This window comes from Halichoerus grypus, chromosome 4 (genome assembly GCF_964656455.1).
Source record: "Halichoerus grypus chromosome 4, mHalGry1.hap1.1, whole genome shotgun sequence".
In the NCBI taxonomy this organism is placed as follows: domain Eukaryota; kingdom Metazoa; phylum Chordata; class Mammalia; order Carnivora; family Phocidae; genus Halichoerus; species Halichoerus grypus.
In genome coordinates this window covers 15,493,412-15,520,676 of record NC_135715.1, presented here as the reverse complement: position 1 = coordinate 15,520,676, position 27,265 = coordinate 15,493,412, and the positions used below count along the sequence as shown (strand labels likewise).

Sequence of the window (27,265 nt, the reverse complement as noted above, 5' to 3'; positions counted from 1 at the left end):
ACCTTTGCGAAAGTGATTAGTAATTTCTCCAAGCGATGAGCTTGAAAAGACTCCATTTCAGGGGTCTATATAACCCTTTCCTTCTTCCTCTGCTGTGGTCACACACAGGACAAGAAACGCACAGAGAGTGTCTACAATGTGTGGAAGGTTTCTACTTTACTAGGTATCAGAAAAAAGAAAAAAACAAATAACCAACAAGTTACTCTGGGGGAAAAACAGTGGAGGGTGGGGTGGGTTAAAGATACTGTTAAAACACTTGAATTAACAGAAGTTAATTCCCTGGCGGTGCGTCTATATATTAATTGTATGAGAGTGCCACTCCATGGGCAAATTTAACTTCAGGAAGTGACTTAGGCCCTGGGAAGAATAGGCCACAATATTTCATCAAATACAGCAAAAACAAATTACCTCAGACTCAGGACGCCTGAGACCACTTTCTAAAAGTGTGAGCTGCTTGCAGAAGGACATTCCTTTCTCTGGGAACGGGAGACAGAGGGTGTAGCAGGGAGTGGGAGGTGGCTTCCAGCCCATTCATGCTCACCTCCTGAGGGGACCACAGTTGGAAATACCAAAATGGCAGCCCCTGGGTCCACCCCACTTACTCCTAAAAGCGACTGTGATATGGACTTTCTTTTGTTTTGTTGTGGGTTTGAGTGAAGAGAGGGTGACTTTCAGGTCTGTTCAGAGACCCTGGGAAGACTTTAGGAGCAAGTTTGTCAAAGTCACACCTGTAGGCTTGACTTGAAGACCCAGTGATGGGTTCTAGTAGGACATGAGTGGATTGCAAATGGCTCTGGAAATCCATTCCTATTTCACCTCCTAGTATTTAAGAAGAGACCCACTTGGCTGTTTTAACTCCTTGCGTCCCAGGAAGTATCACCCTTGGATCCAAGACAGAGTAGCCACCCTGTGTCTTCTTGCCTTTCTGGTCTCTAATTATAAGCAGGTCTGTGCCTGATAGGTGGAGAAAAGACAGGACATTACAGTGGTTAAGATCACGGACTCTGAAGACTGACTACTTGGGTTCAAACCTTGACTCTACCCCTAGGGCTGTGTTACCTTGGTCTAGAGGCCTAACTCTCTGTGCCTCAGTTTTCCCATCTGTAACACAGGGATTCATTCACCCATTCACTTTTATAAACATTTATTGAATCCTCTCGTGCAGAGATGAAAAAGACAGTGTCTGCTCTCATGGAGTCTCCATTATAGTAGGAGGAAAGGCAATAAATAAATAAAGTAGGATGTAACAGGTAGTAATAAGTGCAATGAAGAGAATTAGAATAGGTTTATGAAAAAAAATTAAAAATAAAATAGCTTTATGTGGTAGAGTGACAAGATGGCTGCTTAGCACGGCCTCTCTGAAGAGGTGACCAGAATGAGAGAGTCATCCATGAGGAGATCATGGGGAAGAGCTTTCCAGGCAGACGGAAGAGCAAGTACAAACCCTAAGGCAGAATGAGCTTGGTGTGTTCAAGTCAAAGAAAGGCCAACGTGGCTGGAGCAATGCGTATAAGCAGGAGATGGGATGAAATCAGGCCCAGGCTATTGTAGTCTAAATCTGAGGAAGCCACCAGAATGTTTTAAGCAGGGGAATGACATGATCTGACTTACACTGACCACGTTGTGTGCAGCATGGACTGTTGCAGGGCGAGAATGGAAGCAATGAGACTAGTTCAGAGGCTGCAGCAGTGAGCCACGTAAGAGGAGAGTGATGCTGGGGAGACATGGATAGAGGCTGGGTATGTTGAGTAAGAAGAGGCAACAGAAGCTCTTAGTGCATTTGGATCTAGAGATTAAAAGAAAGGATGACTGCTTGGATTTGGGCTCAAACAACTAGGTCCTGTAGATGGTAGTCTCATTTACTGCAGTGGGAAGGACGGCAGGTCAAAGTCGGGGAGGGTCAAAGGTTCTGTTTTGGATGTGATACTTAAGAGGCAGATTAGGTGTGCCAGTAAAGAGAAAGGTCAGGCAAAGCCTTGGATACATGAGTCTGAGTTCTGCGGAAGCATCAGGGCTGGCTATTTGAGGACTGCAGCATATATGTGGCATGTTAAGCCATGGCACTGGGTGAGATCAGCTGGACAGGAGTTGCTGAGAGGGAGGGAGAAAACCAGAAGTGTGTGGTGTCCTGACAGCCAAGGGAGGAGTTGCAAGGAGGAGGGAGCAATCAACAGTGTAAAATGCTGCAGAGGGTTGGGTCATACAATGACTGAGGACTGTCACTGGGTTGGGTTTGCCAAGCTGAGGTTGTGGGTAATCCCTAGAGTAGCATCTGTGGAGGGCTGAGGACTAAGCTTGCTTGGGATGAGCTCACGCAGGGCCAGACCAACTTTAAGGATACCCAGGTCTGTGCCTGGTGTGTGGAGAAAGGCAGAACGTTGTCGTGTTTAAGATCGCCGCCTCTGAAGGCTGACTGTGGGACCTGAAGTCTCTACAACTTGGGGGCTCTCTCAAAGAAAAATAATATAGAATTAATACAAAATTAGTTGCAAATGTAAAAATCTGTTTGGAATGAGAAATTATAAAATAAATTTTACATTTTAAAAGTCTGACAAGGGGCGCCTGGCTGGCTCAGTTGGGAAAGCGTGTGACTCTTGATTTCGAGGTTGTGGTTGTGAGTTTGAGCCCCACGTTGGGCATGGAGATTACTTAAACACACACACACACACAAATAAAAAATAAATAAAAGTCTGACAAATTCCAAAAAGAAAAATAACAATGTTTTTCTTAACTTACTGCCAGATGCACCTCTATATTTCCCCTTTTTTTTTGTCTAGATACCCTTCTTTATATGACAATGATTTTTTCATAAATGGCATGTATATGTGTCTATTACATATATCTATATACACCATCTCTCCACTTACCTTCTGGATCCTATAAATATATTTTTTTTATATGGCTGGAGTTCACTGCAGTCACTGGTGGGATTTTGAGCACTACTTGTTAATAGGAAACAGAAATCTGAACTATTCTCCACTATCACCTGGGGGTTCAGCTAGAGAGATTGAACCAAATAGTTTCAGCCAAAGCCTGTGAAATATGCTGAAGATCAAGGATAGGAAAAGTCCCTTTTGGTATCCTATTATACCAGCGTTTCTCAATGTTACACTGTTGACATTTGGGGCCAGAGAGTTCTTTGCTGTTGGAAGCTGTCTTGTGCATCGTAAGATGTTTAGCAGCGTCTCTGTCCTCTACCCACTAGATGCCAGTAGACAACCAAAAATGTCTCCAGACGTGGCCAGATGCTCCCTGGGGGGCACAGTTGTCCGACTGAAAGCCATTGTGTCACATTAAGTGTGTGTGGTCCTTTGTTGATCTTTTCCCGCTGTGAATTTGTGGTTCAGGATTATTTGTATGTATCCCAGAGTTCTTTTCTAGTCTTGCTCTTTGATAGAAGCTTGACTTTTATCTCTACAAGAAGTGACGTGGGGATGAAATGTCCCGGCACCTCTTTGCCCTCCGTGCATTTCAGTTCAGACCCAGAACCTGTCCCTGTCGCTAGAGCCAGGGCTAGAGGATGCTGAAACATGCAGAACTCTCAGGGGACAACCCCTAGCACGATGACGTATGTCCACAGAAGCTTGAAGAGCGAGGAGGGGTTGAGTATGAAAGCCCTCAACTAATGGATGATTACCAGTAAGGCATAACTTGTGAAAGTTGAACTAATCTTTTTTTTTTTTTAATGATAAAAGCAAGCCTCATATTAGGCAAAGAGTACATGAAACAAGCTTGTTACTCTAAGAAGTGATACAAGTTGAAAACATAAATTAGTTTTAATAATTGTTTAACAAATATATGACTAATATTAAGACAAAGAGGATGATAATGAATATTTGGAGGGAGCATCCTTAAACTTTCTGACATAGAAGAGACAAGCAAATCAAATGCCACAGCGAGATACCACGTCATGTTCCCTAGGACAGCTGGAATCAAAGAAAAGTAAAAATAACAAGTGTTGGTGAGGTTCTGGAGAAATTGGAACCTTCCTACATTGCTGGTGGGAATGCGAAATGGTGCGGCCACTGTGGAAAACAGTTTGGCTCTTCCCCACAAGGTTAGACGTAGAGTTACCCTATCACTCATCAATTCCATTCCTAGGTGTGCATCCCAAGATCATGGAAAACGTATATCCACACACACTTGTACACACATGTTTGTAGAAGCATGATTCATAATAGCCCAAAAGGGGAAACAGCCCAAATGTCCATCAACAGATGAATGGATAAACAAAATACGGTATACCCATATCCAGATAATGGAATATTGTTCAGCCGTCAAAAGGAGTATGTGCTACAAGGAGGAACCTTGAAATCATTATGCTAAGTGAAAGAAGCCAGACACAAAAGGCCACAATGGATGTTTGCATTAAAATAAGCAGATCCATGGAAACAGAAAGTAGATTAGTGGTCACCAAGGGACAGAAGGACAAGGGAATTAAGACTGACTGCTGGAAGGTGCGGGGTTTCTCTTGGAGATGATGAAAATGTTCTGGAATTAGGTAGTGGTGATGGTTGCACGACTCCATGAATACACCAAATACCAATGAATTGTACACTTTAAATGGTGAATTTTATATTATGTGAATTTAAAAAGGCAACAACCAAAACCTAGGATTGGAAGGGTGCCTGGGCATCATGGGGTACAAACTTCAAGTTTTCTCGTTGAGAGACCTTGAGGATATTGTGAAGTGATTATCTTTAAAAACTAGTTTGAAGTGGATTTCTACTTTACTTAGAACCATTGAGATGTCGGAAGGAGAGCTGGCATTAAAAGCAGTCTGAGCCCCACAAGGAACAATGTAGACCACCTCTGTGGATTCATCATTTAAATAGACACATATTTATTGAGGGCCCACTGTGTGCCTGGCACTTCTCCAGGTGCTGGGGAGACAACGTGAGCAGCGCACAAAAAAAGGTCCTGCCTCCGTGGAACTTGGGTTCTCACAGAAGCCCTTCCTGGACAGCGCCTTTTAGAAGCTGTGTTCTCAAATTAGTGCCCACTTAGAAATCAAAAACAGCTTCAAAAGGAATGGTCGAATGAACTGAGAGAAAGAGAAGATTGAGGGAACACATGATAACCGCCTTCCAAGCTGTTTGGGAGGGAGAGGCGTTTCATTCTCCGCTGCTCCCAAGAGCCATGCTCTGTGAAAGGGTGAGCTTCCGAGAGGTGGATTTGGGCTCTCATCAAGGAATGCAGGCAACTCTTGGGATTATGTGCCTACTTAGTAGCCGGCATCCTGGTGGGCATTTTCACCTGCATTATCTCATGAATCCTCACAATATCCCTACCAGGTGCCATGACAGGCCCTATTTTTAAAGAAGAGGAAAGGGAGGCTTAGCAAGACTATGTAACCAGTTCAGGGTCACACAGCCGGTCAACGGCGAGATGCTAGTCAGACCTTTCCCTGCTGACCACACTCTGGCCACTGCGCCATGCTGTCTTCCCACCGATTAATGCTTTCAAACACGTGCACATGTGTGGAGAGGAATATTGCTTGGGATGTCAGGGTGGACCCGATGACCCAAAGCTCCTTTCCAGAAATACTGTGACACCTGGCAGTGTACTGTCACACTGTAATGTCTCATTTGGCTCACTCGGTGAAAAGGGTTAAAGTGGTCAAATGAAATTAATAATTCACAGATGAGATAATGTATGTACAGAATCTAGTACCGTGACATCAACCTTATTCAGCAAACGTCTACCAAGAATCTGCTGTGTGCTAGGTCCTCTGATGTGACACCAGCCTGGTCTTCAGGGAGCTTACAGTTTTGTCTGACAAATAGAGGGCACTCCATGAGATGGAAGGTCCTACTCCTTTCCTCTGGTCCCAAGCCCACATTCCCTCCACGCAGGGCAGCCTGCTATCCCCATCTCATACCCATGTATTCAGTCAGCGGACAAACAGTTACTGGATGCCTTCTGTGTTTCAGGCACTGTTCTAGGCACTGGAGATAAAGCAGTGCACAGAATGGACAAAAATCTGTACTCTATGGGGCTTGCTTTGGTGCTTACAGTAAACAAACATAGATAAAATATTTATTACATTCGGGAGTGAAAAGAGCTATGGAGAAAACTAAAGTCTGGAAAGGGTCTAAGGGAGTCCTGGGGAGTGTGGAGGTTGCAGTTTTAAATAGGTGATCAGGATAGGCCTCACTGAGAAGGTGGAATCTTGGCCTCAACTTGAAGGAGAAGAGGGAGTGAGCCATGCAGTTACTGGGGGGAAGAGAGTGTGGGGCCAAGGAAGAGTAAGGGCAAATGCCCAGAGGAGGGAGCGTGCTTGGTGGGTGAGCGACAACAAGGGAGCTGAGGTCAGAAAGGTATCGGGGATCCAAGCTGTGTAGGGTACACGGGGTATTGTGAAGATGTGGATTTGCTCTGAGTGAGATGGGAAATTACTTCTTAGGTCCTTTGAAAGAAACAGGCTAGATGATCATCAATCCTCTTTTCTTCGTCTTGGTACACCAGTAAAATATATTTCCCAGCATTCCTCGTAACCAGGTTGACATGTTAGCCAGAGAAACATAGGCTAAAGTGATGCCCCTCGTTCCCAGGCATGGCCATAGGACCGCTGCAAGGGCATGAGCTGTCTGTGCTTGTCAAACAGCTGAATGCAGAGAATCCAGAAGACCCTAGGCAATGGCCTCACTAGAAAATGGAGGAAGTTTGGATCCCAAGTCACTAGTTAGAGAGAAGCCACATGTCCTGCCTTGGACTGTGATATGCATGAAAAATTGTGTTGAGCCACTGAGATTTTGGTTTTTTTTGTTATAGCAACTCACATTAATAACTCCAACTAATACAGGTTCTTCTCATATTGTGTGTCCAATGATCTCCTTCCTTCAGCCCTTTGTATGCCCCACAAGATATAGAGAAGAAAGACAAGATATGAGCCCAGAAGATTTATGACTTAATCTCATATTTAAATGCTAAGAGTTAGGCTTTTTTGAAGTAAATCTGGCATTTAGATTTGAACTAACTGAAGAGCTCATAGTGAGACCACACATAGTGATATCAGAAGAGAAGAGAAAGCTGAGTGATTAAAGCTAGAAGTGTTTCCAGTTGTTGGTGGGTCCAGAAGGATAGAAGATATTCCAACACAGAGAGTACATTATTACAAATATTTACTGAGGACCAGAGTCTGAGCTAGGTACTGGGGGAAGGAGAGGGGCTGAACTGATACACAAAGCTAAGTAAGACATCTCTGCTTTCCACACAATTGTGTTGATAGACACATACAGAGAATTACTAAATTCAACTCAGCCAGTAAGTGCCTACTAGAAGAACAAACACAGGGCGCCTGGGTGGCTCAATAGGTTACACATCTGCTTTGGCTCCGGTCATGATCCCAGGGTCCTGGGATCCAGCGCATTGGGCTCCTTGCACGGCGGGGTGTCTGCTTCTCCCTCTCTCTCTCTGCCTCTCCCCCCTGCTTGTGTGCTCTCTCTCTCTCGCTCTGCTCTTTCAAATAAATGAATAAAATCTTTTTTTTTTAAAGATTTTATTTATTTATTTGACAGAGAGAGACAGCGGGAGAGGGAACACAAGCAGGGGGAGTGGGAGAGGGAGAAGCAGGCTTCCTGCTGAGCGGGACCCAATGCAGGGCTTGATCCCAAGACCCTGGGATCATGACCTGAGCCGAAGGCAGACGCTTAACAACTGAGCTACCCAGGCACCCTTAAATAAATAAAATCTTATTTAAAAAAAAAGGAAGAACAAAACCAGAAGCAACAAAAATACAATGAAAAACAGAAGGGAAAAAAAATTCCAAATGGCATCAAAAGTTGGCAGGGTATGAGATCTAGAAAAAGATGAGATCTGAGTAGATCTTTGAATGATGTGTAGGACTTTGGAGGGGGGCCAAATGTAGGAGAACTACAACACCAGGTCCTGAAAGAGAGTCATTCGATGGGGAGTGTGTATCAGAATGAATGTATGTTTGTGTGTGTGTATGTGGAGAGGGTAGAAATAAGTTTGGTAAGATGGAAGGCAAAGCGGAAGCTACAGTTTGACTTTTTTTTGGGGCGGTGGAGGGGAGGGAGGGCACAAATGCAGGAAATAAGAAACTCATTAAAGCCCTGCAGAAGTACAGTTTCAAATCCTGCAGTGAGGTTATGGACCTTCCAGAAATCCTCAGCAGCGACAGACTGCCTGGCAAGCTGTGAATTCAGAGAGGAGATGGACATTTTTATTTTATTTTTTTTATCAAAGCCGGAGATGAAAGGCAGAGCTGCAAAGCATCACAAGGCTTTCCCAAATTTGGCGGCACCTGCAAAGCAATAGGAAGTCTTTTCAATTATGGGAGGTAAAAAGACCACTGGTTAAGTCAGGGGTGGTTTAGCCACATTTTCTTCCAGATAACATTGTCTCCATACAAAGGAGCCCAGTTGGTAATGTTTTCTTTTAAGATTGAGGATGTTTAACATAAAACCTATTGAGGTGGTGTTCACCAAGTTCACCTCCTGGGCACATGGTAGGGATTGTACTTCTGTGCCCCTTTTGAGGTTGGTGTGGCCATGAGACTTACTTTGGCCAAACGAATGTGAGAAGTGATGTGCATAATTTTTAGTGAGAAACTTCTAGAGCCAGTGTATGCTTGTTATGCTGTATGTCCCCTGCTGAGGCAGTCAGGGAAACAGGTCAATATGGAATCTCTATCAGCCTGGATGAGCACAACCCCCCTACTAACCCACCTCAGAGTGAAAATAAACCTTTGTTGTGTTAAACCACCGAGATTAAGGGTCTAGAGGTTATGTCAGCTTAGTCTTGCTCATACTAACCGATAAATCTATATCACTAGTTAGGAAGATACATAATTGACATTATCATGGTTTCCTACTGAAACTGTTAAAATCATATCCCAAGACAATTGCAGTTCCTTTGAAGACTGGAGAATGTCTTAGTGCATTCCAGCTGCTAAAACAGAACAGCATAGACCGCGTAGCTTATAAACAACAGAAATTTATTCCTCAGAGTTCTAGAGGCAGGGAAGTCCAAGATCAAGGTGCCAGCAGATTCATTGTTTGGTGAGGACTTGCTTCCTGGTCCACAGACCACTGTCTTCTGGCTGTGTTCTCAAATGGCAGAAGGGGCAAGGGAGCTCTCTGGAGTCTCTTGGCTCTAATCCCATTAATGAGGGTTCCATCCTCATGACCTAATCACTTCTCAAAATCCCCGCCTCCAAATACCATCACGCTGGCATCCCAATCGACCATTAATTTGGGGCAGAGGGACACAAACATTCAGCTCTAGCAGAGAAGATTGATTGAATGAATCCCGATCTTTCCTGAAAAAACTTGACAAGAGGTTGGAGAGAAGTGAAACCAGGAAGGGAGACTAGCAAAGAGGTAGCAATGAGGTAGGAGAAAAACCAGGTAAATGTGGTGCCTTAGCAGCGAAATTGCTTCTGGGAGGAGCGATCAACTCCGTCAAATGCTGTAGTTGAGAACTGACTGATTTATGAAGTCACTGGTGACCTGGGTCAGGGCAGGTTTTGGTGCAGTGGTCTGGGGTGGGGAGGGGACAAACTCTGACTGGAGGGAGTTTAAGGAAAAGAGGAAACAGGGAATTAGAGATAGGGAATAGAGACATCTTTTGTTTCTTTAACAAATTCACTGTAAAGGGGAGCAGAGAAGTGGAATGGTAGCTAGAGGGGAAAACGGAATCATGAAAGGTTTTTGTTTTGTTCTTTAAAGAAAGGATAGCATTTATTTTTATGCAGCAAGAATGATTCAGTAGGGAGGGAAAATTCTATTGAAGGAGAAAGGGGAGATTTTCTGGAGCCACATGATATATTAGTTATCTCTTGCTGCATAACAAATCATCCCCAAACTTAATGGCTTCAAACAACAAATGTTGATAATCTCATGACTTCTGTGGGTTAGAGATCCAGGGTGCCTTGTTGAGGGCCTTTGGCTCAGGGTCTTTCCCAAGGCTCCAATCATGAGTCAGCCGAGGCTGCTCTCATCTCTAGGCTCCACTGGGCCAGGGGCCATTTCCATGTGACTTGCTCTATTGGTGGCAGGCTTCAGGTCGTTGCTGGGCCTCTCTATGGAGCATCTCACAAAATGGCAGCTGACTTCCCTCAGAGCAAGAGCTGAGAGAGAAAGGGGGGGCGGGTCATCATTTTTGTAATTTCATCAGGAAGTGCCCTCCCATCACTTTTTGTTAGAAGCAAATCACTAGGCACAGCCCACACAAAGGGAGAGGTTTACACAAAGGCATGAATTGTACGAAGCAGGAATCATGGGGGACACCTGAGAGGTCACCTACCAGAAAGGAGATGGGGGTCTAACTCCCAAGTAGAGAGGCTGGCCCTTGCTGCAAGCCGTGACTGTCCATCTCTAGTCACAGCAAGAAGGCAGTGTTTGTGGGTGCACAGCTGATAGGCAGGTGGCTGTGGGGGTGGAGTGAAGGTATCTGCTCATTAGCACTGAGCCCCTGGGAGAACGTCAGGAGATAATAAGAAGAAGACCCAGAAGATCCTTTTCCTTTCTTCTCTCTCTGTAGTCTCAGCAGAGCCGGGATCTAAATCTAGCACAACACAGCTCCACCCTCTCCAATTCATAACAGTGATGCATTTAAAGCACCCTACCCAAGTTTACTGTTTTACTTACTCCCGCCTCATAAAAATGTCAAAAGACCCACAGGGAAGCATGAGTAGGAGAAGGAAATGAGGAAGGGAGAGGAGAGGTGTGGCACCATCTGAGGAATTCACTTACCAGGTGGGTTTTCATGCATGGGTTTCTCTCACTTTTCAAAAGCCATATTAAGCCAGAAGCCTTGCCTTTGCACATTTGTAGTTCAAGAGGAAAGGCTTCTTGGTGGTTTGTTCTGTTGAAGCAGAAAAGTGAGACAAATTTTTTTCTTTTTTTAAAACTGAAGAATAATGACATACCGTATTGATTTATGTGCACAAGTGATTTAATGTTTCTATATATTATAAAAGGATCATCACAATAAGTGTAGTTACCACGTCACCATACAAAGTTGCTACAATATTATTGAATATGTTCCCTGTGCTGTACATGATATCCCAGTGTCTTATTTATTTTATAACTGGAAGTTTGTACCTCTGATGCCCCCACACAACTCCCCTCTGGCAACCACCAGTTTGTTCTCTGTATCTGTTAGTCTGTTTCTATTTTGTTTTGTTTGCTTGTTTTATTTTTTAGATTCTGCATATAAATGAATCATACAGTATTTCTCCTTTTGGGTCTGACTTATTTCACTTAGCGTAATACCCTCAAGTTTCATTCATGTTGTCGCAAATGGCAAGATTTCATTCTTTTTGATGGCTGAGTAATAGTCCATTGTATATATAAATGTGTATACCACATCTTCTTCATCCATTCATCTATTCACAGACATTTAGGTTGCTTCCCTATATTAGCTATTGTAAATAATGCTGTCATGAATAGGAGACAGACTTTTCTATCTTGACTAAGAGCATCCCCAGATGGATCCCCACAGTCATGATAAAGTGAATTTCAGCTTGGAGAGTAGAGTACATCACAAACAGCATATTATCAAGGGGCTTCTGGTTTGATTTTTAAGGATGTCAAAGGGGAAATCTTATTGTTGCTAAGGGGGCACCATTCACACAGAATACAATGTGAATGATGCTTCCTGGTCTTGGGCATCTGATGGGGCTCACTTGGCACAAAGGAGCTCAGGAATAGCAGTTGTTAACTAGTGGCTCATCCCCATCTCCAAATGACTTAGGGTTCTCCGCCTTGCTATTATATGGATGACATTTATCCCAGAGTGTTCTGTCCTGCTTTGTCCCCCATATTTTAGTCCAAAACCCCAAGTGCGTTCTCCCATTCCTGACCTTTCTTGTGAGGGCATTTCCCCAGCCAGGAGCTCTCCTGAGCCAACGGAACCATTTGAATTCTCCAGACTTTCCCCAAGTCTTGCCCTATGCTTCTAGAACTACCAGCCCCTGTTCTTCCTGCAGGAAGAAGAGCTTGCAGTCGCGCACTAGAGCGGCCTTTACATCCACCTCACTGGTGAAGGTAATCCCCCAAGCCCACTGCGGCGGACAAGTCATTATTTTCAGGGGACACTTTTTGAGAAAGCCTCCAGCGGTAGGATCTGGGTAGAATCTCGGCCTCGACCTGGTCCGCAAAGCTTTAGCAGGAAGACAAACCCTGCTCTTTATCTCAAGGACCGCATTCTCTAGACCTCTGGCAAGCGCTAGCCGGGTGGGGTCGGGAATTCCTTCCACCCACCGAAACCAGCCTCTTGGTGGTGCGAAGGGCTTCCCACCCCCCAGCGCTTCTCTGCGCGGGGAGGGGTCACTGTCCCCGGCGCTCGGCGGGGGGGGGGGGGGGGGGGAGGGAAGTGCGGAAGCCGACTTTCCTCCTCTTACACGCAAGGTGAGGGCGAAAGTGGCAGCCCTGGGTGCGAAGTGGGGTCTGGCATTTCCAAAGCTGCGGGAGTCTGAGCCTTGAAGGAGGCCTCAAGATCCAAGGAGGCTTGGATCTCCACTGGTCCCCGAGGGCCTGGACCCGGGGCAAGCCACGCCTCCGCCCTCGCCTCCTCCTGAGCCCCAGGGCTGCGCTGCGGGGCCATGGGCACCCGATTCAGGCCCGGCCCACGCCTGTCACCCAGTTTGCGCCTGAGAGGAGACAGAGACGTGGGGGCCTTTGGCTGGTGCGGGTGGTGAAGCCGCCGAGGCCTGCGTGTACAGTCAGCTTTGTTATTTCTTCGCTCAGCTTCCAAAGACGAAGACGCCCTGGCTCCAGGGAGACAGGCCCAAGGGCGACTTTTCCCAGCGGGAGGTGGCGGGGGCTTTGGGAGTATAGTGGGTGGGTAATTATTCCCCGCCGCCGCCCCTCCGCCCGCGGACATCAGAAAACAAACGCCTTCTGAGAGGGCAGTCCCCTCCCTGGAATGCGCCGCTCGACGTTTTCTTCCCCGCAGGTGGGTCACGACCTCCATCCGTTACACCCGGGGACAAGTTCAGGGTTCTCTAGTTTTGCGCAGAGACTCATGTTCAGTAATGCTAGCCCCAAATTTGGAGAGGGAGAAGAGCACCCCCCCACCACCACCTCCAGGTTCGAAAAGTCTGCACCTCAGTAACACAAGTCAGGGCAGCTTTCTAGAAAGGCAACGGTGTCCAAAGAACCCGGGGAGTGGGTGCATGCGGATCTGTGCCACCCGCCGTGCGCTCGGGCAGCCAGGTCGGGAAGGGTGTGTAGCCGGGTGTGGGGGCTCAGAGAGACCCAGCGCTGCTCCAGCCGACCCACGATCCCCGCCGTATCAGGAATGCGAGACTCGCCGGTTCCGGCTCCCCGCGCCCCAGAGAGGTGAAAGGGAGCGGGTGGGCGCTGCCACCGCGGGCTCATGTTTATTCACGCAGCCTTAAACAGCCCGTTCGAATACATATTCATCAACCGCTCTAACTACTTAAGTCTAGGTTTGCAGGGGAACACCGAGTCCCTGAAAAGGCAGAACAGCAACTTGGGCTTGGGCTCTAGAAGGGCAAAGAAGCCTTGGTCTGGAGCAAAGCAGCCGGCGCCTTTGTCCCCCAGCCGCGTCCCCAAGCGGCCCGAAGTGGGGAAGTGGCTGAAAAGCAGGATTGGGGCGATTAGCTAAGGGCCTTATTTATGCCCCCAGGCTCACGCCCGGAAGCTGGGAAGAGCTCCCAGGCTGTCCTACAGGGCCACCAGGGCAGATTTCCCAGGAAGAAACAAGAGCTTTATTGCCACAGTACCACGATTGCTACCGACCCCTCTTCTAGAGTTCTACCATAATTGTGATTTATTTTTCCTAAATAAGTTTCAGGCAGCACATAATGTGTTTTCCACTGTGGGTCTGCAGGGATTAAACTCGTGGAGGACAGGCTGGCCCCAGTTCCAGAGACTCAGCTTTCTAATGTGGCTCCAGCCACAGAGCAAGGCGTTACAGGGACTGGGGTGGGGGGACCTTCAGGGCCTTCCCTCGCTTCCGGATCCCTCAGTTCCACGCGGAACCTGTCAGAGCCTGCGTGATCATCATCGCTTCCCACTCCCCGCCCTCCCCAACGGGGCCGCTCTTCTCAGATGCGGCTGAACCCGCAGGGACCTCGCAGAGGAGTCAGGGTTGGGGGGCGTCTGGAAGTCTGGGGTTCTCCGCCTCCTCCTGCTGTTTGGCACGTCCTATCCCTCACCTGCCCTCGGCAGCACCTTTCCCAGGTGTTGAACCTGAAGGCAAGAGGGAGTGTCAGTGGTGCGCTTGTTCTATTATCTTTCCTGTCCTGATTTTCTTTTTTCTTTTATCCTCCCTTTTCCTTCCGTTTCCCTCAGCACCCACTTTTCCTACTGCCTCCCTAGAAAGGTTCTCCATCTCCTCTCCCAGGCTCTACCTGCGTTTTCTCATTCCTCCTCACCCAGCCAGTCCATGCAGGCAGAGTGAGTCCATGTAGGCCATCATTCAGGTGATCCAGATTAAAGCAAACACCCTTACCAAAACTTCAGCGAAGTAGGAGAGAGTGAGGGGGAGCGCGCGCGAAAACGTTGTTGGGCAGATTTCCCGTGTGTTTGAGCGCGGCCATAATTCCACGCAATTTCCTCTGCCTCTTGATACACGCCCGCATAGATTTCCAGTTTGTCGGACCCTCCGCGGCTGTTCCCAAACCCAGGCTTTACAATATGGTGGTAAATAAAGCGGGGTTCGCTCCAAACCAGGTGTGTGTGTGTGTGTGTGTGTGTGTGCTCCCACGCACAAACTTTTGAATGTGAAATGCGCAAATGGGGAAAGCGCTATAAAGTTCCCCAAACTCAGTGGCAGTACTTGCGGGGAACTCTAAGGAGGAGAGGCTGAGCTCTTGCGATGTCGAGGCGGTGACATTCTAGGAAGCTTGCTTTCCCCCCAACTCTGAGCCGCCCCCCTCCCCAGCCCCGTCACACACACCCTGGGTTCCTGAGAGTCCTTTTAAAGGCATTCCCTCTTCTGCAAACAGACTTCTCTCCACTCCTGACGTCATGAAAAAGGTAGCCCCAGTGTAGGCAACCGATCTGAAAAGCCTCACTTGGTCTCTGTTATCCGAGGCTGCGCCTCTCCTTTTGAGATTTCAAGCTTTCTGCGAGTGGCTAATTACCTTGGGGTGATCCCGAAATAAAATACTAAGGCTGGGCTGAGTAGGGAGGAGGGTGCTCAAGTGAAATTGACAATCCAGTAATATAATTCCATGAAGAGAGTCTGAAGACGTCCTCGTAATTTCCCCCAAGAAATCTGGTTTTACTGGTCGATCTCAGTAGGAGAATTCTTTGCCTAGAGGCTCGAAATGAGTAATAGGCCGTGTGTCTCCAAGTGCTCGGCTAATATGATAATAAATACATTCAAAGAGAGCAACGGGTTGTTTACAATTAGTACCTTAACTTCTGCTGTTTGCAAAAAGTCCCTAAATAACCCCTCCCCCAATCAAGCGAGGAGCCCAAAGGAGGTAGAAATCAGGTGGAAACATCTTCAAAAGGAATTAAAAAGCCAAAGCTGATTTTATTTCCTCAGGTCAAGTGTGAACGATGGGGCGGCCGCAGCAAGGGTGCTGGAGTCTACCTGACAAAGCGTTCAGTGAGGGGCTGGGGTGGGGAGAGGGACGGCGCGGTAGGGGTCACAAAAGCGAAGACGTCTTCGCGGGTTGCCTTGTAGATACCACTTCCCTGCTTTGCGTCCAGGAGGTCGCGGAAGGCCCAGCGGCCACCTTGAACCTGGAAACCCAATCCAACAGGTCGCTGCCTCCTGCACAAATGCCCATCACCCCAATCGCTGTGAATTTTATCACCTTACAGTGACTTTCAACGGGTTTATCCCGGATAGAGCTCTCCGCAAGTTTTTCAGATTTCAGTTTCTAAGAATTTGCATGTTTTAAGCGAAGCTGAAACCGCGAAGTCTCGGGTTACAGTTTAAAATATGCGAGGCTTCCGCGCGGCCCCCGTCGCTTGGTAAGGCTCAATTGCTTCTTTAAAAAGAAGAAGGGGGGAAACCCCCACTGCTTTTAGAGTTTGGGATTCCACTCCCCCACCCCCGCCGCCCCTTTTGTCACCACAATTCAGAAGCAGTTGTCACTGCTTCTCAGAACTCAGTTTCCCGCCAGCCGTCGGGGAGGTTGGGAGCGCTACTGCTCCGAGCGCCCTCGGAGCTTCTGCGAGTCCGCGGGACCTGTCAGCTCCGCGGTCTGTAATTTGCATTATTCATTTAAGTTAGGCAATTCAGAAAGCGACTGGAAAGCTCGACGGCTGGGTGGCCCAGCGGCCCGGCAGGCCTGGTGGTCAACCATCGAAAATAATTGACTTCGTTGGCTGTAAAGGCCCTTGCGGACGCCCGCCTCTGGGGCAGCACAGGAAATCCAAGGACAGCCCAGATCTCGGCGGGTTCGCGCCCTGCCTCCGCCGGCAATTCAGCCGGGAGGTTCCCCAGTCCTGTGGAATTGGGTCAAAGACATGGAGACAGGAAGGGAAACGGGGCGGGGTAAGGGGAGAAAACGGAGAGAAAGCCAAGCTTTAAGTGTATTCAAATTCTTTAAACGGGTGGGTACAACGTTTCTACAAAGCCAGGTGGGGCTCCTCAAAGGCTCTGCCTTTGGGGTGGATTTAGGGGTGAGGACAGAGATGGAATGGGGGGGCAGGACTTGTTCGTCGCCTGTTTGGTTTTTATATCTTTTCCAGCGGCCCAGATGGACAAAGAAAGAACCCTCAGAAAAGTGGGGGCGATCTTCCCTCCCGGACCACTCCCCTCCCCTAGATAAAGGGGGCGGGGGTCGCAGGGGGCGGTGAAAGGCAAATCGGCCTTGGTATTCTCCCTCCCCGCTGCATCCATAGGAGGCCCGGTTTCCCGCATTAAATTTGTATTGATTCATTCCACAACTCTTCATTCGGCACCTACCAGATACCAGACACCGTATTTGACCCTCAAAAAACGCAGCATAAATGGAAATCAGGCCCCAAGCCCAGAGCCTAAGGATTGGCTCCCTGAAATGTTCTAAGATCAGCAGGCATCTTGGAATCGCCAGGCTTGCTGCTCTACAGATTCCAACGCTGGGCAAACGGACACAAGGAAACATAACTTCTGCATAACTTTTACTTCTCCTTTCCTTTTTTCTTTTTTCAAGTACCAAAGCACCATTAATTAGAAGAATAATTACTGCTACCCTATATTATCCCAACCTGTTCAATTTCTATCTGCTGCAGACAATGCTAATAATGGCAATTATTGCTTCTATAAACATCCCGAGGCAGCACTCTCCTCCCGCAGTGTGTGTGTGTGTGTTTAAAGAATATATATAAAAAGTTCCCCCGCTCATTTGCATAGCTTCATCTTTACCTTTTCCCATTCAACCCTTGCAAAAAGCATATCTATTCAAAGCCCTTGCAAAAAGCATATCTATTCAAAGGGCATTTAGTCCATTTCTTTCTTGGCCGGTAAACCTATTCATCAATTGTTCTGCCTTGTAGATCGCATTCTAATGCTAATCTAGCGTGTTAAATATCTTTTTGTTCCCCTTTCACCGTTTTGTCATTCAGTTTATCCAGTTTTGGTCACCCATTTTATTTATTTATGCGCCTGCTCCTATTCAGGGGCTCATGTATTTTTTATTATGTTGTTTCACTGTCACGCAGTGTCAACTTAGTCTATTCAATGGGGGCTACTTGAAGGCCGGAGGGACAAAGCGTGTACACATTGCACCGCTATTCATTCCGGCCAGCTGGATCGGCTGAAAAAAAAACCTTGTGAAAAGAAACGCCTCACAATGGACACAGAAGAAGTGCACAATGCTAACAGTTTTCCAAATACCACTGATTGGTTTCTTCACAATGAGGAGAAAGCCGCCGCTTTTTCTTAGGTCCACTTCAACAAACAACACTCTCACAAAACCTCCCAACCCTGCGTTTTGTTCCCGGACAAAACCTCCTCGACTGTCTAAACGCTCCCACTGAAGGACAAAAAAAAAAAAAAAAAAAGGATGGAGGGGGGAAGAAAAAAAGCTCTTTCACGATTTTCCCCCTCTTCTCCCCCTGCAAGAGAGAAAAAAGAAGGGGGGGGTGTCAGTGAATTAATAATATCAGTCTTTTAAAAGAAGAGGGCTGACCTTTGAGATGCACCGGGCTGAGGGAGAAAGAACGGGGGAGAGATTAATAAAGTTTGGACGGCGCTCTCTCTGCCTCCGCTGGGCTGTGGGCGCAAGAAAGACACCGACGCTGGGGGCGGGCGAATTGCGGGGAACTTCCCTCGCCCGCAGGGGGCGGCGGCGGGGAGCGCCCGCGCCGAGCCGCACTCTGATTGGCTGGCGCGCCGGTCCCTATCTGCTCCGGGAAGACTGTCGGATCATCTCTCCATCTTCCGCGCCCCTCGCGGAGGCCGCCCGGGGTCGGGGGGTGAGAGGGAGACCGGCGCTGTTTTGTTCTTGTTTCTTGCGGTGGGCGGGGAGGGGGGAGCAGAGGGGGAGGAAATTGTCAAAAGAAGTGACAATAGCGGCCAGCTCCACTGCTTCCCGGAAGCCATCTCTCGCACGGCAGCGTCCCCCAGCTCCGGTTCTTATTGCTCAGACAGAGTAAATTCCACCTGTTTGCGCAAAGCCTGAAGGCAACACGCCTGGCCCTTCAGATGTGAGGCTTGTTCAAAGCCTTTGGGCAACCGTGACTACCTAAAAAACGTCGTCGTGGATTTTTTAAATCTTAAAAAAGGAAAATGTAAGAAGGGAGGAAAGGAAGAGAGAGAGGGAGGGAGGAGAGAAGAAAGAGAGATAAAGACAGAGAGGTAGAGAGAGATAGACCTCAAGCCTGCATCAGCTCTTTGCCTAGTCCCAGCTCTGCATTTGTGGGCCGCTTTCAGACTTCTACACACACACCTAGCTCCTTCTCCACGCTCTTGCCCTAGAGTCGCTCCCACTTACTTCTGCACAGTCTAACTTGGAGGGAGGCTTTCTCCAGACTCACCTTGTTGGCAAGAACACCGGAGTCGAAGGGGTGGTAAACTAGTCACCCCCGGGGGGCCTGTGGACATACTCAAACAACCAAACAGCCTCACAATCTGTTGGCGACGTGACCCTGTGTGCGCACCCCCGGCAGCTTTCCCCCTCCCCTTACTCATCTTTCTAGTCCTCTTCTTATTCATCAACACTCCGGAGCGTTGCTCTCAGAAAGCGCTGATCTTTGGGAAAAAAGGGAGGGGGTGGGAGGGGGCGGGGAATCTTCGGGCCGGTGGGGCCGAGCTGGAAGGCTCAGGGAGGTAACTAAGATTTAGGGCTGGGGTGATTTCCAGCAAGCCGCAGGAAGTTCCGTGTTGAGAAGTGATGGGCTGCTACAAAAGGGAAAGACGAAGCCTTGAAAGGATTTAATTAACCGTGTCAGGGATAATTACCCCTGGACAGTCCAAATTAGTTTTGCATAATCGCTCAGAACCATATGAATTAACTTATAATATTGCAAGGAGCTCAGGGAATAACAGGAGAGGGATCGTTTTAATTAGTGAATCAGGGTCAAACCAGCAGAGCCTATTTCTCACATTTCCAAAACTTTTCATGGTTTTTAAAATATTATTCCGTTGGGGGAAAACAATGACTTTAAAGAGTTGGGTCGCTTATAAAGACGTGCAGCTCTCAGAGATGGTCTCTGTCAATGGGGAAACTAGTTTAGGACTAGTTGAGTCCTGTATCTTGAGAATTTCTATCTCGGTAGGCAGAAAATCAAGATCTTCCTACAGTTAATTTTTTTTTTCTCCGATAGTCTTCCTGGTGCCCTGTCATCTCCTTTCTAAAATGAAAATCCTTTATGTGAAAACTTGCCTAGCCCTGGAAATTCAACCCTCTCCTGCAGAATTTGTAATAATTATATTTTAATGCCATTTAGTATGACAGAATAAAGCCCTAAAGAGGCCAAAAGTTGTACATCATCGTTAGCAGTGATTAGCTTTCCAAATAAAATCTTAAGGTGTAAACAAGGAATATGCCAAAGATACGTGAACACATTACACTGACTTAAGTGGTGGGGCTCTCCCACTAACAAGATCAAGTGGTCAGACAACTTTCCTCTCTTAAAATGTTACTGGAAACTCGTGAAATGCTTTGAACGGTCTGGATGTTTTCAATGGGCTCTGTTCTACTGGTTCATGAATGCCCTTTTTTTCCCCCCCAAGATAATACAACTACTTGGGTTTTTTGTTTTTTTTTTTTATCTTCTTTCCTATTCATGATTAAAAATGTGATAAATCAGGTTTTTGGCTCTGAATAACAATGGCTTGATTTAGATTTCCTAGTAAATCTATTCAAAAGTGAAACAAAGGCTGCCTTTGGAGGATACCTTACACTTCACCTGGACCAGGCACGTAAGGCAATTCAGATAAAAATCTTGTTAGGAACTCAACAAGAAATAGAGGATTTTCTCTTTTCCCTGGTTCAGGCTTTATTTAAACTCTTTGTTCAAAAAAAATGAACAGAGTGATAGTCGGATTCTAATTTACAGATATAGTTTAGACGTCTAATATTAAATTAGAAGATCACACAAGAAAACCATTTACACATAAAGGTTAAAACCAATACTTAAACTTTTTAAAACTTTATATTACATAAAGTCAAAATGAAACTAAATACATGTTAGCCAACTTCATTCACAAACATTAGTCAAAATATATACATTTAAAAAGAAACAAAAAGCTATAATTGAGGTTCTTTTCTCTAAAATGTGTTTTATCATAATTTGCAAATGAATTGCAGGTAATCTAAAAAATAAGCTAATTAGGGAGGGAACTCCAAAACACATTTAAGCGGTTCAAGTTGGTGAAGAAATGCTAGCTGAAAATCAGAGACATCTGTCAAACAATTCTGGTTTTTTTCAGTTTTGCTAAATAATAAATATATCATTACCACTCAGACAAAAAAGTCTGATTTAATCTTAGATAAAATTGCGATTCTGAAATAGCCCCGCAATTTTTAAAAACTTAACTTTGACATTCGCTCAAAACGCTCTAGAGTCTAAAACCGACTCAAATTTAGGGCAACGCAAATAACACATTTTCAGACTCCATGTTTTCACGGACATAGACACATTTACAATCTTAAGGTGAACTCAGCCATAAGGGGAAAATAGGAACAGTGCCTTTTATCTTTCTGTAAACTGTGTCAGAAATCCAAGCAAGTGGACTCAGGGAGAGTTATCAGTTTTGGTTTTTTTTCCCTAAGGGATAAAATCCAATTGACAACTTTTCATCTCGCGCATATTTCCTGTTTGCATTCCTTGCTCTTAAGAGCTCTTGCTCTCATTTGCATATGACGTGATAAACAAAAGAAAGCGTGATCATCTCACATACAAAAGGCCAGATTCGAGCCGGTCACTGGTCAAGAATGGATCCGGTCTGTGAGTTCTGCTTGAGAGAACAGAGATTTGCAAAGTCAAATAGTACAAATAGGGAGCAAGGCCGCTCAGAGCCATCTCGCTCTGAGAAACTAGTGACACAGATCAGCTTTTCCCTTGTGCCAGCCATTTCAGACCTAACACTTGAACAGAGTGCATGCGACACAGACCAGGAGGGGGGGAGAAAAAAAGATAATGAGAAACAAAAACAAAACCGACAATTAACTTCCAACAAACAAAACTGCAAAGCCCAACGTGTCAAAAAGTTACTCCTCCACCTCTGTGGGCCAAAACGCAACAGGTTCCGAAGTGCAAAGCAAACATCAACTGCTGTCGGATCCGGCCGCCCTCCCTAAAGTGGGCTGCCGCAGTGCGGGTCTGAAATGATCCTGTGAATCCACACGCACACTCGCCCGAGCACTCGCGCGCTCTGCCACTCGCGCCCCGACTGGCATCTCTGCCTCTGCCTGCACCTATACATCTTCTGTACATACAAACCGGGGCCCCCGTCGCGGGAGGGCGCACGGGGCGGCCGCGGAGCTCGTACCTATACATATGTACACGTGTGCACAGCGGTCCTCGCGAGGCGGCCCCGCGGGGTCATAGCGCGGCGGCGTAGGCCGCGGGGTAGGGGTCCAGCTGAGGCTTGCCCATGCCCGGCAGCAGGATGTAGGCGAGCGGCGGCTGCAGCCCGGGGCTGGGCCACGCGCTGCAGTTGCACGGGATCATGTAGCCTGGGTTGCCCGGGCTGGGGTGCGAGTGCGTGTGCCCCCCGGCGGCCGCGGCCGCCGCTGCAGCTGCCGCCGCCGCGCCGTGGAAGGCGCCGGCGCCCGCGGTCGGGTAGCCCAGCGACGACGCGTACGGGAGGCCGGACGACGACGACGAGATCTCTGCCATCTTGGAGCCCAAGTCGAGTAGCGAGTAGGGACTGCCGGCGGCGGCGGCGGCAGCGGCGGCGGCGGCGGCGGCGGCCGACTGCGGGAAGAAGACGCGGGCGGCGGCGGCGGCAGCGGCGGCGGCCGCCTTCTCGGGATTGGCGAGCAGCGATTCAGGCACCAGGCCGCCGCCGGCGCCCGCGTGCAGCCCGGCGCCCGCCTTGAGCGCCGGGTGCTCGGCGTCGGCCACGCCACCCAGGCCGTAGGGCACCGGGAAGGCGAACTTGTCCTTCTTGAGCAGCGTCTTGGGCTTGCGCCGCGGCCGGTACTTGTAGTCGGGGTGCTCCTTCATGTGCATGGCGCGCAGACGCTTCGCCTCGTCGATGAACGGCCGCTTCTCCGACTCGGTGAGCAGCTTCCACTCGGCGCCCAGGCGCTTGCTGATCTCTGAGTTGTGCATCTTGGGGTTTTCCTGGGCCATCTTGCGCCGCTGAGCCCGCGACCACACCATGAAGGCGTTCATGGGCCGCTTGACGTGGTCCACCGGCTTGGACATGCTCTCGCCGTGCCGCGGCTGCAGCCCGCCGCCGCCGCCGCCGCCCGGGCCGTCGCCCTCCGCCCGGAGGAAATCAATGTTGGCTGTCCGCGGGGACCCGTTCGGCCTGCCCGCGCTCGCCGCGCCCCACTTCGCGCCCCGGCGTCGCTCCCGCCCGGGAAGAGGGGGCTGGGGGCCGAGCCCAGGGCCGCACCGCGCCCCGGGCCTCCCTGGTCTCTCCCGCCGATCGCCCGGGAAAATCCTCTCGGGGGCACAGGAACTTCTCGGCGGTGCCCCCACCCCACGGTGGCAGTTTGCCCTTTGCTTTCTTTTTGTCCTTCCTCTCCGGCTGCGTTTGCTCGCGAACTCCCTGCAGGTAGTCGCTGCCTCGCAGAACTCTCCTCCTCCTCGGTCTTTTCTCTCTTAAATGCAGAGCAGCTCGGAAAGTTGCGTCGCGAAGACCCCACCAAGTTGAGCCGAGGAGCCCGCCGCCGCGTGCTGCCAAGTGCCAAAGGGGGCCCTCGGCGGCTGGAGTGTTTGGGTTCTCCTCGGTGACTTTCTCATTTGACAGTAGCAGATGGGGGTGGGGAAGGAGGGGAGGTGGCCCCGGAGGAGGAAGAGGAGGGGGAGGCGGAGGAGGGTCCGGGCGCAGCAAGGGAACAGCGCAGCAATAGATATAAATACAAATACAGCAGCACCAGCCGGTCTTCCTGACTCGCCGCAGGGCTCGCTGGTGGGAATCCCCCCCACCCCCAATCGGCTGGGGGTTCTGGGGGGGAGATGTCTGCCGCCCCAGCACCTGCCTCGCGGGTCTTCCTCTCCGGCTGCCGGTCCGGGAAGGAGGCTGGAGGCTTGAGCAAGCCTGGGGTCGCTGGGCCTCAGGGAAAATCCTTCCGGCTCGCCGAGGCGCCGCGTCCCGTAGTCCCCCGGGCCATGCCGGCTCCGCACGCTCTGAGCTCCTCCAGGGGCACCGGCCGACTCGGGCTCCCGGAGCGCGCCGGGCGTGGAGGGCGGCGCTGCCGCGGGCCGGGAACCGGCCACGACCCTTCCCGGTTCGTCTCGGCCGCCGCCCGGCACTTGCAACTAACTTCGCCCAAGTTTCCTGCGCCCGCGCCGCCGCGCCCCTCTCGGCGCGCTCGCCTCGGTGCGTGCGCCCGCGTGTGCGCCGCGCCCGGGGCCCCGCTCTCCCGGCTTCTCCGGCCAGAGCCGAGCAGGCGCCGGGCGGAGGTGCTGGAGGAGGGGATTTAAGGAAAACGCGCCATCACCTCTATTCGCAGGTCCGCGCTGGGGCTGCTCCCGCTTCCCCCACTCCCGTAGCACAGTGGGCCCCTTCCTGGCCCAGGCCGCCACTCCGCCGCTCCCGAGGCGGCAAGAGCCCTGTGCACGGGCTCAGGTGAGTGTGGCTACCTGCGTGTGCACGCGCCCGGAGCCGGCGCTGGGTGTGCATGTCCAGCCGCGACTGAGTGTGTGTATATCTGCGGGCATGCGGAGGAGGTGGAGCCCAAGACTCCAGGAGGGAGGAGGGACCAGCGGAGCCTCCTCCTGCTCCCACACCCCCAGGACCGCGAATTAAACTGGATCCCCTCCGCCTCCTCCATACTCCTCCTCCCACCCCTCTTCACTCGAGAGCAGGTTGAGGCGAGCGGAGAGCTAGGAGCGCGCCGCGGAGTCTGCGCACTGTTTGGTGTTGGCAACCCCTGGTGTCATCCCGGCTACCCTGTCACTGGTCGCGGCTCTGGGATCCTCTGCCCGGAGGAAGGAGGCGCGCAGGAGAAGGAGAGCCTCTCCAACTACGGCAGAAGAGGGGACGCACTCTAGAAAATGTTGGAGACTTTCCTAGGAAGAATGCTCCTTTTCCTTGGAGGTCCAGATGTTACTGGCAACAGATGCTGCCCGCATTTTCTTGCGCTGGTGACGCACCCAGTCTGAGGTAGTGAAGTGAAAAATAACTGAGGAGGAACTGAGCGTGCTCTTGGCAACCTTCTCGGAAGGGAGCTCGCCCAGGCTGAGAATAGGCATCCTTGGCTGACTGTTCAGCTCTTTGAAAAATCTGAGTGTTTTGTTGTGTTTCTATTCTGGTCGACAGAGCCATCTTTATGCTGATCTCTTTAAGGTACAGGTAACTTAACACTGTCTCACTTAAATGCACAGGTAGGGTGAAGGTATTCAGAATCAGAAAGTGTCAAACGTCGCTCTGAAAGAACAAAGTAATACATACCAATCACTCTGTACTGAAATAGCTTTATGCTGTTAAGCTCAGTTTCCTTTAGAAAGAGCAGTTTTTTTCCTTATAATGATGCAAAAACAGCGTGATTTTGTTTGCGTATTTTTATCACTTCTTGGTATGCTGCAATACACTCATAGCATGATCAGTCTGGAGGTTTTATTCACAAGTTGGCCTCTCCTTCAGGGACAACTTGCTTGCCTTCTTTCTTTGGCAGTTAGGATTAGACCTAGCCTTGTGGTGTGTGCAAGTAGGAAGTTCTGTAAGTGGTTAACTCTTTTAAGACTTCCCTGCAGTATATGTTCATCCCATACACACACACACAGACACAGAGTACTGATTGTAGTAATAAAAACTGTTTGGGGCCATTAGATTTATTTAAAAGTTAGGCTTGTTTTATTGCTCATTTTAAGAAGAGTGATTATTGCTTTCATTTTAGTTGCTGTGACATATAGAAATGTGAGCCAATAGTGAAATGTATGGGAGTCTATTTTTCTAACAATATCGCAGTTACAAATGTTTACTTTGTATTAGTTATGTCCTTGTATTGCTGAAATAATTGAACTGATTTCTGTAGAACCATATTCCTTTACAGGCTCTATAAAGCCACCCTGTCATTCACAGACTCTGGGTGGAGTAACGTTAAAACACTAGCAGGTGTAATTACATAGACTAGAATATTAAATATACTGTTTTGTGATGATAAACTACAAAATTATCATCCCTGAGCTTTCAACCTAACTTGTATAGTAGGTTTGAGACAAAAATATTATACACTGTCATATGAAGAACATATGTGTGGGGATGCAAGATTTGGAAAAACTGTTATTCACTAAACATTGTGAATGAAGTTGAATCTAATCATGAAAATTATCTTGACATATACAGATAAGGACTGAGAAAAGATATTTATATTGGTGAGTTAAGTTATAATCTACTCTTTTCAAATTTACATTTAAAAATCTATTGTAATAAATTATTACCATGGAAAAATGCTCATATATGCCATTGAAATGTGTGCTTATTTGTACAATGTCTTATAAAAAGTAAAATACATAAGCTTCCTTGGATGTAGTTTTCTAAATTGTGCAGTATTGCCTGTTTAGTGATATTAAATGACCCAAATTTGAAAGTTCTTAAGTCCAAGAAGGTTGAACTCTAGAAAACAAAGGTGCTTGCCATACCTAAAAAGAAAGTGGCTCCTTGTGTGTCTGTTTGCCTAGTCACCAAATTAAATTTCACACATTTCAAAACAGGAGAGATTTGCTTTTCAATTTCGGTTTTTAGGGGATCAACAGTCTTGGCCTACACCCTTCCCAGCCAACGCAGGGCCCTCACAGTAAGCTGGGAGTGAAAGGCAGGCAAGGTGGCCCTGATACTATGAACCAGCCTTCACACCTCTCCTCTGAATCTGGCTGAGCTATTCACAAAGTTTTTAGGCCATCCTCTTTCTTACGTGTCAAAATGGAAATTCAGTTTTAAAGTCCACAGATCTTATGCTTGAATTGATACGACGTTATATTTTTGTTCTTTTTTTTTTTTTTATCTAAAGAAGAAAGATACCAAGATAGAGGAGAGAGAAGAGTCTGTGTGAGTGAAAAGTGAAGGCAAAATAAACGGAAAGAGAATTATAAGTTCGATGGGCTTTTGATCAGTAGAGTCTGTGTGGGCTCTGTATTTTCCTTGTGGCCACGTCATACCCGTGATCACAAATCTGTCTCATGAGAAACTGAGAGGCAGACAATCTCTCCGAAAAAGTTTGTGAGTCTGTGTAAATTCAGTTTCTTCTTTTCCCCCTGAAGTCCTCCCCAGTAAGTGGGCTTTTTTTCAGTTCTAAAGCTTTCACTAGGAGGCAGCAATGAGGTTGTTGGGGAATTAAAAAAACAAAAAAACAAAACCCAACCTTGGCAACACCAGACCGACTGGCTTTCTTTCTCTTTCTCTTCCACAAAAGAGGGGAGAATATCTGGGTGTCAAAGGAAGACAAGGGATCAGAATGAACGAAATCATTTTCCTCCATCCTTTCTGTCCCCACTCACGTACTGGATTTTCACCAAGCTGGCTCACCACCACATTTTCCGAACACCATGGAGGTGGTGAACCATGGCAGAGAAAGCGCACTAGTAGGGGACCAAGAGGTGAGCCGAAGAAAGTGGCTGGGCAGTGAAGCTGACGCCTTCAGAGTGCAGAGGCTAAGTCTTTGCACCTGGGAACACTAGCAGTGACAGCTAAAGAACTTTGTCACAGTTCTCTAGTCCCACTCCTCGACCTCCCTAGCTCTTCTCCACCAGCCCCCCAA

General features: G+C 48.4%; 1 protein-coding gene and 1 long non-coding RNA gene across 2 annotated transcripts; both read right to left on the bottom strand.

Moving 5' to 3' along the window:
- Nucleotides 1-8,941: 8,941 nt before the first annotated feature.
- On the bottom strand, nt 8,942-10,835 carry LOC144381461 (uncharacterized). The gene is made up of 3 exons (XR_013446701.1): nt 10,722-10,835; nt 10,273-10,440; nt 8,942-10,096 (listed from the first exon to the last, which is right to left on the bottom strand). It is a non-coding gene; the product is annotated as an uncharacterized LOC144381461 (long non-coding RNA).
- A 9,524-nt stretch (nt 10,836-20,359) lies between these two features.
- Nucleotides 20,360-22,763, bottom strand: SOX21 (SRY-box transcription factor 21). The gene has a single exon (XM_036080112.2). The coding sequence runs from the start codon at nt 22,761-22,763 to the stop codon at nt 21,933-21,935; it is 831 nt and encodes a 276-aa protein (XP_035936005.1). The 3' UTR covers nt 20,360-21,932.
- Nucleotides 22,764-27,265: the final 4,502 nt, after the last annotated feature.